The sequence below is a fragment of the Pelobates fuscus genome, chromosome 2, assembly GCF_036172605.1.
Source record: "Pelobates fuscus isolate aPelFus1 chromosome 2, aPelFus1.pri, whole genome shotgun sequence".
Classification (NCBI taxonomy): Eukaryota; Metazoa; Chordata; class Amphibia; order Anura; family Pelobatidae; genus Pelobates; species Pelobates fuscus.
In genome coordinates, this window is record NC_086318.1 from 32,773,269 (window position 1) to 32,790,300 (window position 17,032).

Consider the following 17,032-nt stretch of genomic DNA (forward strand, 5'->3'; position numbering starts at 1 on the left):
GTTGTTTCATGATTCGGTTAATCTTGGCTTGGAGTTCTGAAACTTGAAAGATCACACGATCAGGACAAATTCGGGTGAATTCCAGCTCAGAACAAAATGAATTTGCGAGTCTAATTATTATTATTATTATTAGTATAAAAAATGTTGTGAGATAAGGGATCCAGTTAAATTATGTATGCCCCTCCAATACTTCTGCACCTTATTGTTGTTTTGTTGTAATTTTATGTCTTTATCTTTTATTAGATTTTTAAATAGATTTTTATTATATTGTATACTTACCTTGAAAGGTGAGAATGAGGTAATTTCCACTTCCTAATTCCCGTCCACGTTCTTGAAATGTGTAAACTGTGTACATTAACAGCAGTCTAAAAATAAAATGTGTGTGATTACGTGTTCAAGTCATTATAAAACCGTTATCTTGGTTGAAAGAGAGAATAAATTCCTTGATAAACATTTACGTCTGTTTGTTACACTTCGTAATTACCTCCACCCCCATAGTGAGGTAGATACCTGGAACAGCGTTACTGCGGGAGTGGTTAATACTCCCAGAAAAGGAATCGTAGAGTTAACCATTTCAGAAGTAAAGACTTGTCAGGCCTATCATGTTAGCACGGTATTTACCTAATCCATGGATTAAGGAGTGAGGAGTGAATGAACATTTAGTATTAGGTAGCACATTACATCCATGTGCGGTACCTGTGTTTAACGGGATAATTGAATCACCATATTCATTTATTCATCAAATCATTTATATGCTATTGATTGTTTATTATTACACTATTAATTGTTTGTTAACAAGCATAGACCCACTTAGTTGTTAAACATTCCTAGGGGTGGTGCTTTTAGGAGTAATATAAAGGTCGTGGAAATTAGCTTGGCTGTTAAGAGGCCGTCTACGGTTTACATTAAGTGGAAAATATTTTAATAGTTGTTAGGCATTTGTTTCACATTCCACTTTTTGGAGGTTTGGATGCTGTCTAATCTGCAGATAGTTCTCCATATTGCAGCAGGAGATGGTAAATCTGAGATTTGTAAATTATCTGTTAAACAAACTCAGGTTAGGACTATTGCAAAGCCACCTTCCTAGGAATGGCAGGTGGATTACTGTAGGATTTGGTAGACTGAGTTGTGGATAAAAGGCATATTGCACAGTCTGTGGCTCTACATAATGCATTTTCAGCACTTTCAGAGTGTAGTGGTGCTATGGAGGCAGGCTCATGAACCAAGTTTGAGGAACCACCATCCTCTATGCCTAAGGTGTGAAAGACTGCAGCAGTCAAAGGACAGGGTGAGGTGTGGAGCTGGGCAATAGTGGTCTTGTCCACACTGCCATTCTCTGAAGTTCTGCCTCTGTTGAATATTCAGAATGATAGGCTGATGCATATTAGGGACTTCAAATTGTGGCATGGCGAATGGTGTCAGGAGCAGGGATTTGGCTTAATTTCTCATGGTAGCTCTATTTGGAATGGAAATGATCTGTACACAAAATATGTGTTTTTTTCTCGAAATGAACAAAGAGAGGAAGTGGGCCATCTGGTCATAATAAAACATTCCAGTTGTACCCTTCATCAAGTCTTGACTGATGTTTGGGTATTCGAACGACGAACCGATTGATTTATTCTCAAGACCAGGTTGGATTTTGGAAAAGTACGAATCAGTGTACTATGCAAACGAACTATAATCACAAAGTCTCTAGCATTTTGGGAGTGTGCGAACGAACGTATTTCACGAAGTACATGTAGTTCGTTACAAAGATTTAGCTGACAACATCAATGAAAAATTCTGTTTAGTACTTATAGACAAAAATAAAGGAAAGGGACATCAGCTAGGAAAAAATATATTTTTTTTTACAAAAGAGTTAAATAGAGTTTGTTTTCATTTGTTACATGTGAGTTTATAGAGGAAGAGGTTATTTTTTAGATGTAAAGACCAATAAGTCAATGGGGCCTGATGGGATACACCCAAAGTTATTAAAAAAGCTTAATGGTGTATTAGCAAAACCATTAACAAATTTATTTAACCAATCATTGTTAACGGTAGTAGTCTCAGAAAGTTGGAAATTAAAAGTGTTGTGCCAATTCACAAGAAAGGGAGGAGTCGGGCAACTATTGGTCAGAAAGCCTTACTTCAATAATGGGGAAAGTAATGGAAACCATGTTAAAGGATAGGGTTGTTGAACATCTAAAAACACATGGATTTCAAGATCAGAGACAACATGGGTTTACTTCAGGGATACCATGCCCAACTAATCATATTGATTTTTTCAATTGGGTAACTAAAATAATAGATCAGGGTGGTGCAGTAGACATTGCTTACCAAGATTCCAGTAAGGCTTTTGACACTGTCGCATATAGAAAACTGATCAATAAACTGCAATCTTTAAGTCTGGATTCCAATATTGTTGAATGGGTAAGGCAGTGACTGAGTGACAGGCAACAGAGGGTTGTAGTCAATGGAGTATATTCGAAGCTTGGGCTTGTCACCAGTGGGGTACCTCAGGGATCTGTACTTGGACCCATTCTCTTTAATGTTTTTATTAGTGATATTGCAGAAGACCTTGATGGTAAGGTATGTCTTTTTGCTGATGATACTAAGATATGTATCAGAGAGGATAAGCCTAATTGCAAATGATTTAGGTAAACTAGAAAAATGGTCAGAGTTGTGGCAGCTGACATTTAATGTGGATAAGTGCAAGATAATGCATCTTGGATGTAAAAACCCAAGGGCAGAGTACAGAATATTTGATAGAGTCCTAACCTCAACATCTGAGGAAAGGAATTTAGGGGTAATTATTTCTCATGACTTAATGGTAGGCACACAATGTAACAGAGCAGCAGGAAATGCTAGCAGCATGCTTGGTTGTATAGGGAGATGTATTGGCAGTAGAAAGAGGGAAGTGCTCATGCCATTGTACAGAACACTGGTGACACCTCACTTGGAGTATTGTACGCAGTACTGGAGACCGTCTCTTCAGAAGGATATTGATACCTTAGAGAGAGTTCAGAGAAGGGCTACTAAACTGGTTCATGGATTGCAGGATAAAACTTACCAGGAAAGGTTAAAGGAACTTAACATGTATAGCTTGGAGGAAAGACGAAACGGGGGATATGATAGAAACATTTAAATACATAAAGTAAAGGAGGATAGTATACTTAAAAGAAGAAAAACTACCACAACAAGAGGACATTAGTCTTAAATTAGAGGGACAAAGGTTTAAAAATAATATCAGGAAGTATTACTTTACTGAGAGGGTAGTGGATCCATGCAATAGCCTTCCAGCTGAAGTGGTGGAAGTTAACACAGTGAGGGAGTTTGAGCATGCGTGGGATAGGCATAAGGCTTATCTAGATATAAGATACGGCCAGGAACTAATGAAAGTATTTCAAAAATTGGGCACACTAGATGGACCGAATGTTTCCAATCTGCCATTGCATTCTATGTTTCTATGTAAAAACATTTTTGTAGTCAAGATATTGCAACATTGCAACTAAAGTTGGGATTTTAGCATTGTTGATATATATACCTCAATATTCAGTTTAATTGATCATTTCCTACAGTTCAGTTCAGCCATTAGGGGTTGATAGCTGTGATAGTTGTCATGGGCCTAGGCCCCACCTTTTCAATGTGGAGTGCACATATTAGAGTGGTGGAACTACCGCCAATGCAATCACACTGTGGCCTGCAATCTGGGGTAGCCCATCGGGTGGCCCATTTACCTGGGGCCCCTGCGAGCCCATGGCCACTACATGCATCATCTACTGCAGGTACAGACTGTATCCACTACGCACACTCTGCATCCACTACACACACACTCTGCATCCACTACACATGCACGCAGTATATCCACTACACATACTGTAGTCTTGTGGGTGGACATGGGGGTGGGCACTGTGGATGAATTCTAGGCCAGGCACTATAGGCAGATTCAAGGACGGGCACTGTGGGGGAACCTGTGGGAAACACCTTGAACTGTGTCAGGGATCCCAACATTTCTGGTGGCAGCCCTGGTCACAGGTAAGCGATTTGGAATCAATTCGTTCAACAATTACCAAGAATTTGATTTGGGTTAAAAGAACACTCAAAGCTTTATAACTACTATATCTCACTGTAGTGGTTATGGTGCCTTTCCATGACATAGTTACTACGAATTGCATTTACATTGAAAGAGTTCCCCTAGTAGTCTGTCCTGAGCTCAGCCTATTCAAAAAGCATGTGGTATTTTTTTTTAAATACATTTCACTGTTATAAAATAATTTTAGAATGATTTATTGCTTATTTGTCATCTCACGCCTGTAATAAAAGTCATTTTAACATATCAGTTAAACGGTTTATTCAGTAGAGAATAAAAGATCACCCAACTTGCAAAATTCTGGCAAATCAGTTGCGTTGAAAGAAATCTTCAATGTAGCTGTGCTGTCCATATTCCACTACATTTTGCAAGTTGGTTGTCTATCCACCAAAACTCACTATTTCGGTAAAAGTCCTGATTAATACGTGTCAGTGTATTGATGTTGATACAATATCTTTCCTTGTTTTTTTTCAGGCCGGCAGCGATGGAGAAAGTATAGGAAATTGCCCGTTTTCTCAGAGGCTGTTTATGATCCTTTGGTTGAAAGGAGTTGTCTTCAATGTTACCACAGTTGACCTGAAAAGGTACGAATTAAACGAACGCTCATAAAAACCTGACAATACGTTGTACACATCATTATTTATTATTTCTACTATAATAATCAGTTATGATCATTATGGATCTAGTGGGAAATAAACCCAATGCAATGGATAAGAATCAGAAAACAGATCACAAATAGTACATTGCGTAATCCAGATAATAAATATAATATGTTATAAAAATATTATCTGGATTATGCTATGTACTATTTGTGATCTGTTTTCAGATTCTTATCCATTGCATTTGATTTATTTCCCACTAGATCTACGTCTGTTTTTTCAGGTTGTTTACGTACACTTATTTATTATTTATTTCTCTTAAACGCTTGGTTTTTGGGGGGTTTTCTCCCACTTTTTTTGCTTTATGATTATTTGATGTATTTGTGAGATACATTTGGGAGATCACATTCCCCTGTTTGATCATTTCTAGTGTTTGTGTGTTTCTCTTGATATAATACCATTATTTACAATACCTTTTAGTATGTCAGATGTCGGACAAATTCTCAGCCTTTCACATTGACAACTTGTTTCTTTATCTTTGGTGGTTAGATAACTTCACTTTTCTATAAAGAACTTGTGTTTTCAATCTAATGGAAATAGTACGTGTTGGGACAAATGATAATAAAGAAATAATGAAGCTGACGAAGAATGGAGAATCAGATAAAATTATGTTTGCATCTTGGCTTGCAATATGTGATGAATAGGTCAATGCCCCCAGTTTTGTTTTAGAAAACAAACCATTTTTTTTTTTTTTGTAAATCTTTATTTTTCGAATGTGAAAATGGTAAACATAAGTGTAAGATCACAAAAGCCTGTACATATCGAAACAGTAAATATAATGTGCATGGATGACTAGAATCACTTCACAAACATTTTATAATTACAGTTGGTCTCAATGTTATAATGAGTAATACAAGTCTTATAATTGGTATGGTAAAGGGTACCTATTTGCTAGTGTCATCCCTAGTATTTTAGGGGTGCGAGCTACGGGGAGAGGGTGGGATTGACTAGGACTGAGTACGACTGAGTACTATGTCTAACGTCTTGCCCTACGTCCCGAGGATGTGGGTTTATGATGTGGCCCTTTGCGCTTAGGTCTAGGAGTAGACCATGATGGTCGTGGGGTCCCTCTGTGGGTGTCCCTTCTACTTCTCGGTCCGCTCTCGTGTTCGTACCTGACTAAAGTTATTAGGTGCACCTGTGTGCATGGCATGTAAGGGGTCTTAAGGTGCCCTTTTTTTCTATTGGTGGCTGCGTGTAGTTGCTAGGTCAGTTCACAGCTATGGCTGGTGTGTCTAGGTGGTTCCAGGTCGCTACAGTATGACAGGATCAGGTCGAACCCGTGTGGTTCCAGGTTATGGTTAACAACCTATTTGACGTGCCTGATGCCAGTCCGTGTGGTTATGTCGCCCTTGCTATCGGTTCCCTATAACCCCAGGGAGAGGGGGGGGGGGAGGTGTCGTCGGAGCAAAGGTGTTTGGCTCTAGTGAGAAACAAACCATTTTTAACCTGCAGTAACAAATATGACCACAAGGGACATCTAACATATGACATGTACAGTTTGTTCAATGGTTAGGTGAGGGTTTATCAGGAGTTTACACTATCTAAGCAATCACAATCTCAGCATTCCAGTACTTTGTAACAGGACCTTCATAGGATTGGTGAACAAGGAACCCTAAACCTTACATTAAATTCCGATATTTTGGCAATCTAATACCTGCCTAAGAGGGGTTATTTTTCTAAAATTTTTCTAACAATTGCCCAATACTGATAATATTCATAAGGACTTGCGTATAAACAGAATGAACACTACAAAGGCTTCACTGACTTGATGATCTGTAAAAGCAACATTAATGATTCCTCGGTAATCAGTTATCCCAATAATAAAAGGTAACACAGCTATGGTATAGCTATAATATAACATAGCATAACTGATAACACAAGAATTGCACATGTGCGCAATACCTGAATTCCCTGTATAGAGGTATCACACACTGCAATATCCATTTGGAACATAACAGATTAACAACACACCTGTCACCTATTAGCGTCATTAAGGCACTTGACTGTCTGTAGCAGTCAACTTAGCATGTAAATGAAAAGCATGCAAAAGTGCCATATTTTTGCAGTGAACCTACAATCACCCTTTTGAGCTTGCTATTACCAGATTAAGGACTGAGTCATAAATCAGACTTGGCTTTAAGATGATAACAGTTTCAGAATTTGACGACTTTATGGCTGTTCGTAAAATCTGGATTGTGATCTCTTTGATAATAGCCGAACAATACTGAACGAAATACATTAATACATTATAGATCAGTTACTGATGCTGGGTTGTTATTGTGTTATACGTATCTTGGGTGCGATGATTCTAGATCGTTGTATTCACTTGTTTTGGGTAGGCATGATGGATCAGAAGATGTCTATTTTTGTCATGGTATGAGTTACTATGTTGTGGTATTCATTGGACTATTGATTTTTCAGAAAACCAGCTGATTTACATAACCTAGCTCCTGGGACTCATCCACCATTCCTGACATATAATGGGGAGGTAAAAACAGATATCAACAAGATAGAAGAATATCTGGAGGAGTCATTGGCACCACCAAGGTAATTGTGTTATCTTAAGAAAGGTCTAAAAGAAATACATGATTATTTCAGATGTTATTATACAGATTATATAGAGATGTTTGCCCAAACAGGTCAAGGTTAAATCCTTTAGTAGGTCCTGCCTATTCCTCCTCCAGATCTACCAATACACTCAAAAGGAAACCATTTTCTTTCACATACTCATCAGGTAGAAAAATACTTTTGATTCCTAACCAGTATTTCCTAGTAAGACCATAAAGTTCATGAGAATGTCCACACTGTAATGTTACGCATGAGTTAAACCCACGAGGGACTGCCTTGATTGGCAGTAATGTTATATAGACACATACAGAATTGTGAAAATTCTAAAAGAATTCTAACTGAGAGGTCAATTATAATCTGTTAATTGATGATTACTGAGATGTTAAAGAGACACTGTGGTCACCAAAACAACTTTAGCTTAATGAAGTTGTTTTTGTATAGATCATGCCTCTGATGTTTCCCTGCTTAATTCTCTGCCATTTAGGAGTTAAATCCCTTTTGTTTCTGGAAAGCAGGTAACTGCAGAGAGACATGATAAAAATAACCTCATTATGTAAATTAAACCAATAACCTAGTCTTATTGTTAACAATGTGTTTTCATGTATGTTAAAGGAGCACTAAAGTCACCTAAATTACTTTAGCTATATAAAGCAGTTTTAGTGTATAGATCATTCCCCTGCAATTTCACTGCTCAATTCACTGCCATTTAGGAGTTAAATCACTTTGTTTCTGTTTATGCAGCCCTAGCCACACCTCCCCTGGCTATGATTGACAGGGCCTGCATGAAAAAAAAAACTGGTTTCACTTTCAAACAGATATAATTTACCTTAAATAATTGTATCTCAATCTCTAAATTGAACTTTAATCACATACAGGAGGCTCTTGCAGGGTCTAGCAAGCTATTAACATAGCAGGGGGTAAGAAAATCTTAATTAAACAGAACTTGCAATAAAGAAAACCTAAATAGGGCTCTCTTTACAGGAAGTGTTTATGGAAGGCTGTGCAAGTCACATGCAGGGAGGTGTGACTAGGGTTCATAAACAAAGGGATTTAACTCCTAAATGGCAGAGGATTGAGCAGTGAGGCTACAGGGGCATGTTCTGTACACCAAAACTGCTTCATTAAGCTAAAGTTGCTCAGGTGACTATAGTGTCCCTTTAATGTAATGCAGTACATAGTGAGGGACCAGGAAATGAACCCTACATAACTGACACCACCTTTGTTATCAAACTTCCTGATCAATAAAATGTATTTGCTTTCCCTAAACTTTATAGATATGTCCTCAGTAATATTTACATAGCATTACAATATTAATGTGTGCACTTTCCCAGAAATGTAAGATTATGGAACTCTGTGCATGCAGGATCCCTTCTATGTGGCCGAATTGTCCCCTATTATCGAGCTTTGTGGTAGCCACACATGGTAGCTGACACGTTTTCCACCATCCAGTGAACTGACCGGACACCCAGCCGCTTCCCAGAATAACAGCTAGAATAACAGAGAGCGCTGTATCTGTGTAAATTAAAGCAAATATGTGGGATTGAGGAAAAGAGAAACTCCTCACGTGTTTAGTTAACCTTTAAATTAAAACCTTCCATGGGAAGGATAAGTGTAAAACCCTAACCAGCACTTTTATCTTGCATTATACTCACTATTTAACCCCTCACCATGTTTGGCCAGCGAGGGAACACATTACAATTATTTATATAGCACCAACATAATCCGCAGCGCTGTTCAATAAGTAAACAAGGCAAACATGTAATTGTAACAAAGCATGTTTGACATACGGGAACAGTAAGTGATGAGGGCCCTGCTCAAACAAGCTTATAATCTAAAGGAAAATGAGAGAGCAGGTCTTCTGAAGCCCCTACCAATCAGGAGGGAATACAGGGCTTTTATATATATTTTTGTTTCAAGTTCAATTGTTTAACTATATTTGCACCTTTGCCCATGGTCACTAATATACACGGCCCGTCCTTCAAGTATGAATTGTGCCACCTCATTCTAGAGGGCATAGGACGGCATGTTCAGCCAGCGTAACAGAGAGACACCTCCTTTATGACCTTAAAACATTTAGACACAGTATGTCATCAATGTTTCCCTGAAATAAGAAAATCATTTTAATTTAAAATAATTCAACCTTGTCAAGTGGTGTCCACCAAACTCTCAACGTGTTCTCACTGTAGACAGTGGTGTTCCTGAATTTTAATCTCCCTTGATTTATCCTGCAGATATCCCAAGCTGGCTGCAAAGCATCGGGAGTCCAACACGGCTGGAATTGATATATTTTCCAAGTTCTCTGCATATATCAAAAACACCAAACAGCAGGACAACACAGGTAAGAATGCTAATACTATTGTACCTGCCTGGTAGATTGCATTACCCTATGCATGCAGTCGTTTACACCGTATATTAAATCATATTATCATGATTTGCAATGCCGTTACTTTAACCGACACCCCTATGTACTATTAGAAATATCCTGTAAACCTGGGCAGCCGCTGTGTCCTAGGGACAGGCTTGATGACATTATTTTGATCAAACAATTAAACAGATACATAGTTTACCAGTTAGAAGTTATATATTTAGGGATATTGTTTCCTTTTCATTTTTCCTCTGCTCTCCTATATCAGAATTTCAGTAATAAAAGGGTTAATCTAATTTAATTTATAATGAAGACTATTCATACCTCAGGACTTAAAGGGACACTCTATGCACCATGAGCACCACACATCAAGACTATGGTGCTCTGAGTCTGTGTAGTCCGCCCCTCTAGGTTTTCTGACAAAATGTTTTCGAGTAGTAGCTCCACAGCAACACTAGCCAGCTCAACGTGCAGCCACAGTGATATTGTGTATTACCTACCTTGGATGGCGATGATAGGCTGCCAGGGAAAACTTTTGTGTTTATAAATTACTTTAAAAGGTTTAAAATAAAAATATTTAACAGGTGGTAATGATTCCTTTAACTCCTCAGTGACACCTTTTTCTCTCCAATCCTTAAAGGCTATTTGTAACAAACTTGTATAGCACACTGCCTGAAGGCAGAGATTTAAATCTCTAGTGATCTGGGTGCAGTGGTCATTGTATCCCTGCGATGTGAACCATTGCAGTTTTTTTACAAGTTGTAATGTTTACATTGCAGAGTTAAATCAACCTTTAGTGATGGCCATACTGACAGCCACTAGAAGCACTTTCACCGCACTGACCAAGTAAGGCCCAGTTTTGTGAAAGGGAGGTCCATAGAGAAACATTTAATACAATGCTTTCCTATGAAGAGCATTGAATGGATGCATGGGGTTCTATGAGGAGAATTAGATTGCACCATCACCATGCCTCCTCATTGACATCACGAGAGACAGAGATTTGAGCAGCGCCGAGGGAGTCTCAGCACTGAAAAAAGATGAGTAAAACCCTTTCTTTTATTATTTTTTATAGACCAAAAAGGGGAAGACCTATAAATAACTAGAAACGAGAGTACTATAGCATAAGGAATGCAACTTTGTATTTGTAACGCTACAGTGTTCCTTTAGGTATTTGCATTCTAACGGCCTCAGCTTACTGTAAGCGTAACGTGTGAATCTATGTTCTGCACAACCTTGAGTCCATGTTTAATTCAGTATCTGTTCTGGTGAAACACTCTCTAAAATAACATTTTAAAATACTTTCAAACAAACATCTGGTGGAATTTCCATTGCTGAAGCCTTCTGATCTTCACACACCCTTTCCTCAAAGATTTCAGTCCGTGTGATGTTCAATAAGGCACAATACAACCTTTGTGTTCAAAAATCTCTATGTGAGACGCAACATGTTGTTAGAGAAAAGAGATTCATTGGATTTCGTGTATCAAACATCCATTTATAAATCCTAAGAAGACACCCCGGCACCTGATCTTCTAGGGATTTTATTTTCCAAATCTTGTGGAATCGTTTCTTTCCAGAAAAATAGTGGAATTTTAATGCCGGAATGACATTTACAGTTTCAATCTATTATGTGTAAACTGAGCATTTTCAAGATATTTTAGCAGCTACTAAAACACAGTCACAGTATGAAAATAATATTCAAATATTCATAGATAAACCTACATTATATATGTTCCTTGGACCTTGGTAATGTACCTAGCTTTCCTTAACCAAAAATGTATAATAATTGTAAAATGATCTTTGCCTTGCTCTCCTTGTGGAATTATATTAATTATTAAATTAGACATGTTAAAGGGACATACCAAACACTATAACCAATACAAAGTGACAAAACAGTAGTATACCCACTAACCATAAGCAATAGAGCTGCTAAATTGAAAGTGGTTCCAGGTGAACCTCACTAAACACCAAAAGTAAGAGACAGAAAGCAATAAAGTGGAAACCACCTTCACACAAATATATTGGAATACAACCTGAGGAATATATCCAAAATTGGAATATTCTATATAAGTGTACAATAAAATCTGGAATGATAAAAAGTGTATATCATAGCGTAACACAGTAAGATAATAATAATAAAGTGTGGAGTAAGTAATGCACTCACAAACAAACGTGTAAATCAGGCCTCTCACCCCCTTGGGGTATATGCAGTATGGGACTTGATAGTAGATCCAGATGTTATAATGTCTTCAGAGATATGAGAAAAAAAGGGACCATACATAGTGAAAGTACGTATAAAAATATCAAAAGAGAATTTATTGGTTACACTTACAGACATAAAGTGGTAGTAAGCATGTCTCCACTCTCAGTGGAACTGGAAGGCAGAGTAGTAGATACCAGATACAGATCCAATCAGAGTAGCAGAGTGCAGGAACAGAGTGCAGATGGACGTCACAGGAAGTACCATTCTGCGTTCCAGCGTGGAACACACGCTGCCGGTGAACGGCATTAAGGAAGATTGAATTGGATATAAAAGTTCCCACACACTCGAATCTACCCATATCCCTGAAGAAGTCCTCCATTTACCACGGACGAAACGCGTTGGATATTGAACTTTTTCGGACTGTTTCTTATTTTATTTGTTTTAAAGTCCTTTATTGTTCCTGCACTCTGCTACTCTGATTGGATCTGTATCTGGTATCTACTACTCTGCCTTCCAGTTCCACTGAGAGTGGAGACATGCTTACTACCACTTTATGTCTGTAAGTGTAACCAATAAATTCTCTTTTGATATTTTTATACGTACTTTCACTATGTATGGTCCCTTTTTTTCTCATATCTCTGAAGACATTATAACATCTGGATCTACTATCAAGTCCCATACTGCATATACCCCAAGGGGGTGAGAGGCCTGATTTACACGTTTGTTTGTGAGTGCATTACTTACTCCACACTTTATTATTATTATCTTACTGTGTTACGCTATGATATACACTTTTTATCATTCCAGATTTTATTGTACACTTATATAGAATATTCCAATTTTGGATATATTCCTCAGGTTCTATTCCAATATATTTGTGTGAAGGTGGTTTCCACTTTATTGCTTTCTGACTATAACCAATACAGCCTATTGTGGTGGTTATAGTCATTGTCAGATTTACATGGCGGTTAAGGAACTGAAGCTACAGGCCCCCGCCCGTGGAATAGGTCCATTGATTAAAAATTAATATGAATTTATTAAAACCATTGACAGGTGAAGTAAATAGATATGATTAAATTATGTGTAAATGCTCTATCTGCTTCTGTCTCTCTAACACTGTGGCATATCTGCTTTCTGCAACACTCACTACATCCAGTGAGGACTGAGAAGAGAGAGGCAGGGCCGCCACCAGAAATTTTGGGGCCCCTGACAAAGCACAAGGTCTGGGCCCCCCCGCCCCATCCCCCCAGGCCCGCCCACGAGTCCACCCACAGGACTCTTACCTAGTCCGCAGACAATGATGCAGGACTGAATGTGGTGTGTATAGTGGAAGTGAATTAGAATGTGTGTAATGGATGTAGTGTTTGTGTGTATTAGATACTGTTTGTGCAGTGAATGCAGAGTGTGTGTTTGTGTAGCGGATGCAGTGTGTGTAGTGGATGTAGTGTGTTTGTGTAGTGGATGTAGTTTTTGTGTGTACTAGATGCAATGTGTTTAGTGGATGTAGTGTGTGTATTAGACACAGTGTCTGTGTATAGTGAATACAGAATGTTTAAATGTGTGGTGGATGTAGTGCGTGTACTGTGAATACAGGATGTTTGTGTAGTGGATGCTGTGTGTATAGTTAATGCAGAGTGTGTGTCAGTGTAGTGAATGCAGAGTGTGTGTCAGTGTAGTGAATGCAGAGTGTGTGTCAGTGTAGTGAATGCAGAGTGTGTGTCAGTGTAGTGAATGCAGAGTGTGTGTCAGTGTAGTGAATGCAGAGTGTGTGTGTCAGTGTAGTGAATGCAGAGTGTGTGTGTTAGTGTAGTGGATGCAGTGTGTGTGTCAGTGTAGTGAATGCAGAGTGTGTCAGTGTAGTGAATACAGTATGTGTGTGTCAGTGTAATGAATACAGTATGTGTGTGTCAGTGTAGTGGATGCAGTGTGTGTGTTAGTGTAGTGGATGCAGTGTGTGTGTTAGTGTAGTGAATAAAGCATGTGTGTTAGTGTAGTGAATACAGTGTGTGTGTCAGTGTAGTGAATACAGTGTGTGTGTCAGTGTAGTGAATACAGTGTGTGTGTCAGTGTAGTGAATGCAGTGTGTGTGTCAGTGTAGTGAATACAGTGTGTTAGTGTAGTGAATACAGTGTGTTTAGTAGATGCAGTGTGTGTGTTGGTGTAGTGAATGCAGTGTGTGTGTTAGTGTAGTGAATGCAGTGCGTGTGTTAGTGTAGTGAATGCAGAGTGTGTCAGTGTAGTGAATACAGTGTGTGTACCAGTGTAGTGAATACAGTGCGTGTGTCAGTGTAGTGGATGCAGTGTGTGTGTTAATGTAGTGGATGCAGTGTGTGTGTTAGTGTAGTGGATGCAGTGTGTGTGTTAGTGTAGTGAATGCAGTGTGTATGTTAGTGTAGTGAATGCAGTGTGTGTGTTAGTGCAGTGGATGCAGTGTGTGTTAGTGCAGTGGATGCAGTGTGTGCTAGTGCAGTGGATACAGTGTGTGTGTTAGTGCAGTGGATGCAGTGTGTGTGTTAGTGCAGTGGATGCAGTGTGTGTGTTAGTGCAGTGGATGCAGTGTGTGTTAGTGCAGTGGATGCAGTGTGTGTTAGTGCAGTGGATACAGTGTGTGTGTTAGTGCAGTGGATGCAGTGTGTGTTAGTGCAGTGGATGCAGTGTGTGTGTTAGTGCAGTGGATGCAGTGTGTGTGTTAGTGCAGTGGATGCAGTGTGTGTTAGTGCAGTGGATGCAGTGTGTGTGTTAGTGCAGTGGATGCAGTGTGTGTGTTAGTGCAGTGGATGCAGTGTGTGTGTTAGTGCAGTGGATGCAGTGTGTGTGTGTTAGTGCAGTGGATGCAGTGTGTGTGTTAGTGCAGTGGATGGAGTGTGTGTGTTAGTGCAGTGGATGCAGTGTGTGTGTTAGTGTAGTGGATGCAGTGTGTGTTAGTGCAGTGGATGCAGTGTGTGTGTGTTAGTGCAGTGGATGCAGTGTGTGTGTTAGTGCAGTGGATGCAGTGTGTGTGTAAGTGCAGTTGATGGAGTGTGTGTGTTAGTGCAGTGGATGCAGTGTGTGTGTTAGTGTAGTGGACGCAGTGTGTGTTAGTGCAGTGGATGCAGTGTGTGTGTGTTAGTGCAGTGGATGCAGTGTGTGTGTTAGTGCAGTGGATGCAGTGTGTGTGTTTTAGTGCATTCACTACACTGACACACACTCTGCATTCACTACACTGACACACACTCTGCATTCACTACACTGACACACACTCTGCATTCACTACACTGACACACACTCTGCATGCAGAGTGTGTTAGTGCAGTGGATGCAGTGTGTGTGTGTTAGTGCAGTGGATGCAGTGTGTGTGTGTTAGTGCAGTGGATGCAGTGTTTGTGTGTTAGTGCAGTGGATGCAGTGTGTGTGTTAGTGCAGTGGATGCAGTGTGTGTTAGTGTAGTGGATGCAGTGTGTGTTAGTGTGTTTAGTAGTGCATGTATGAATGTAATGAAAGTTATTCCCCCCTCCCTGTTTCTTACCTGGTTCAGGGAGGGGGGAAGATCCTTTGATCCCTGGTGGTCCGATGGCATTCTGGGGCCCCCCGGCTCCCTGTATTTGCAGAGGGGGCCCAGCGGACTGCAGGAGCACTTTCCAGCATTTGCCTTTCTCTAACTCCCGCGAGATGTGCGGTCGGTAGAACGTTGCCATGGGTTACCATGGCAACGCTCCGCGCGACGCGCAAACCACGTCTCACGGGAGTTAGAGGCAGGCAAATGCAGGAAAGTGCTCCTGCAGTCCGCTGGGCCCCCTCTGCAAATACAGGGAGCCGGGGGGCCCGCGGCTGCACATATATATAGCGATGATCGCTATATATATGTGCAGAGTGTAATTGTGGGGCCCTGGACTGCCAAAGCAGTCCGGGCCCCCCAGGACCGCCGGGCCCGTGACAACCGTCACGGTTGTCACCCCCTGATGGCTGCCTTGGAGAGAGGATTCAGAGTGAAAGAGAGGAGATGAGAGCTGTGGGGTTTGTCAGATGGACAGATAGACTAGGATGAGAGATGAAAGTGAGAGATTAGCATAGAGTATGCAGTGCCTGTGCAAAACCATTTTGCGCCATAGACAAGACCAGCTTCTAGTACCCTCCCCCCAAAAAAAACAACAAATTGCCAAGTTTGTGTGTCTCTTTCTCCCCAACTCCTTTGTGTGTCACTTTTTTCCCTTCCTCAGCCCCTCTACGTGTCTCTTCCCACCAGCACCTTAGTGGGTCTCTTTCTCTCTCCCAGCCCTCTGTGTATTTCTTCTTCTTCGCAGCACTTTATTGTGTCTCTCTTCTCCCCCAGCCCCTCTATGTGTCTGTTTATCCCCCCAGCCCATCTGTGTGTCTCTGTGCCCCCACGCCCTCTATGTGTCTCTTTGTCCATCCAACCCCTCTGTGTGTCTCTATATCCTCCAACCCATTTTCATGTCTCTTTTTCCCCTTCCCCAGCCCCTCTCTCTGTTTCTTCTACTAGCACCTTAATGGGTCTATTTCTCCCCCCAGCCCCTTAGTGTTTCTCTCTTCTCCCCTCAGTCCTTCTTTGTGTGTCTCTTTGTCTCATCCAGCCTGTGTGTCTATTTGTCTCACCTGCCTTTCTGTGCACCTCTTTGCCTCCCTCAGGCCCCTCTGTGCCTCTTTGCCTCCCTCAAGCCTATCTGTGCCTCTTTGCCTTCTTCAGGCCTCTGTGTGCCTCTTTGCCTCCCTCAAGCCTATCTGTGCCTCTTTGACTTCTTCAGGCCTCTGTGTGCCTCTTCCCCCCTCCTAGCCCTTGTGAGGGGGCTCAGTCCTCTGTGTGCCTCTCTCCGCCCTCTGTGTGTCTTTCCCCTCCACCCCCAGTCATCTGTGTGCTTCTCTTGCCCACCCAGTCCTCTGTGTACCTCTCTCCCTCCCCAGTTCTCTGTGTACTTCTCTCCTCCCCAAGTCCTCTGTGTGCCTCTCTTCCCCCAGCCCTCTGTGTTCCTTTCCCCCCAGCTCTCTGTTTGCCTCTCTCTACCCCTCAGCCCTCTGTGATCATTTTCTCTCCTCATCATTTTGGGTGCCCCCCCCCCCAGTCCTCTGTGTGCCTCTTCCCAGCCCCCAGCCCTGTGTGGATACCCTGCTTCCTGTTAGATTAGGTAGAGGATACAAAAGCTCCTATACCGCGGCCCCTGGCTCAGCCTCACT

The 17,032-nt window shown here is 40.8% G+C and overlaps 1 protein-coding gene across 2 annotated transcripts in view; it reads left to right on the top strand.

Annotated features, from left to right (window-relative positions):
• The window catches only part of CLIC5 (chloride intracellular channel 5), a 131,888-nt gene that overhangs the window by 87,155 nt on the left and 27,701 nt on the right, over positions 1-17,032 (top strand). For both annotated transcript variants that reach the window (XM_063442057.1, XM_063442058.1), the window contains exons 2-4: positions 4,544-4,653; positions 7,153-7,278; positions 9,531-9,637. In XM_063442057.1, the coding sequence (XP_063298127.1) occupies positions 4,544-4,653; positions 7,153-7,278; positions 9,531-9,637 (343 nt within the window). The remainder of the gene's footprint in view (positions 1-4,543; positions 4,654-7,152; positions 7,279-9,530; positions 9,638-17,032) is intronic.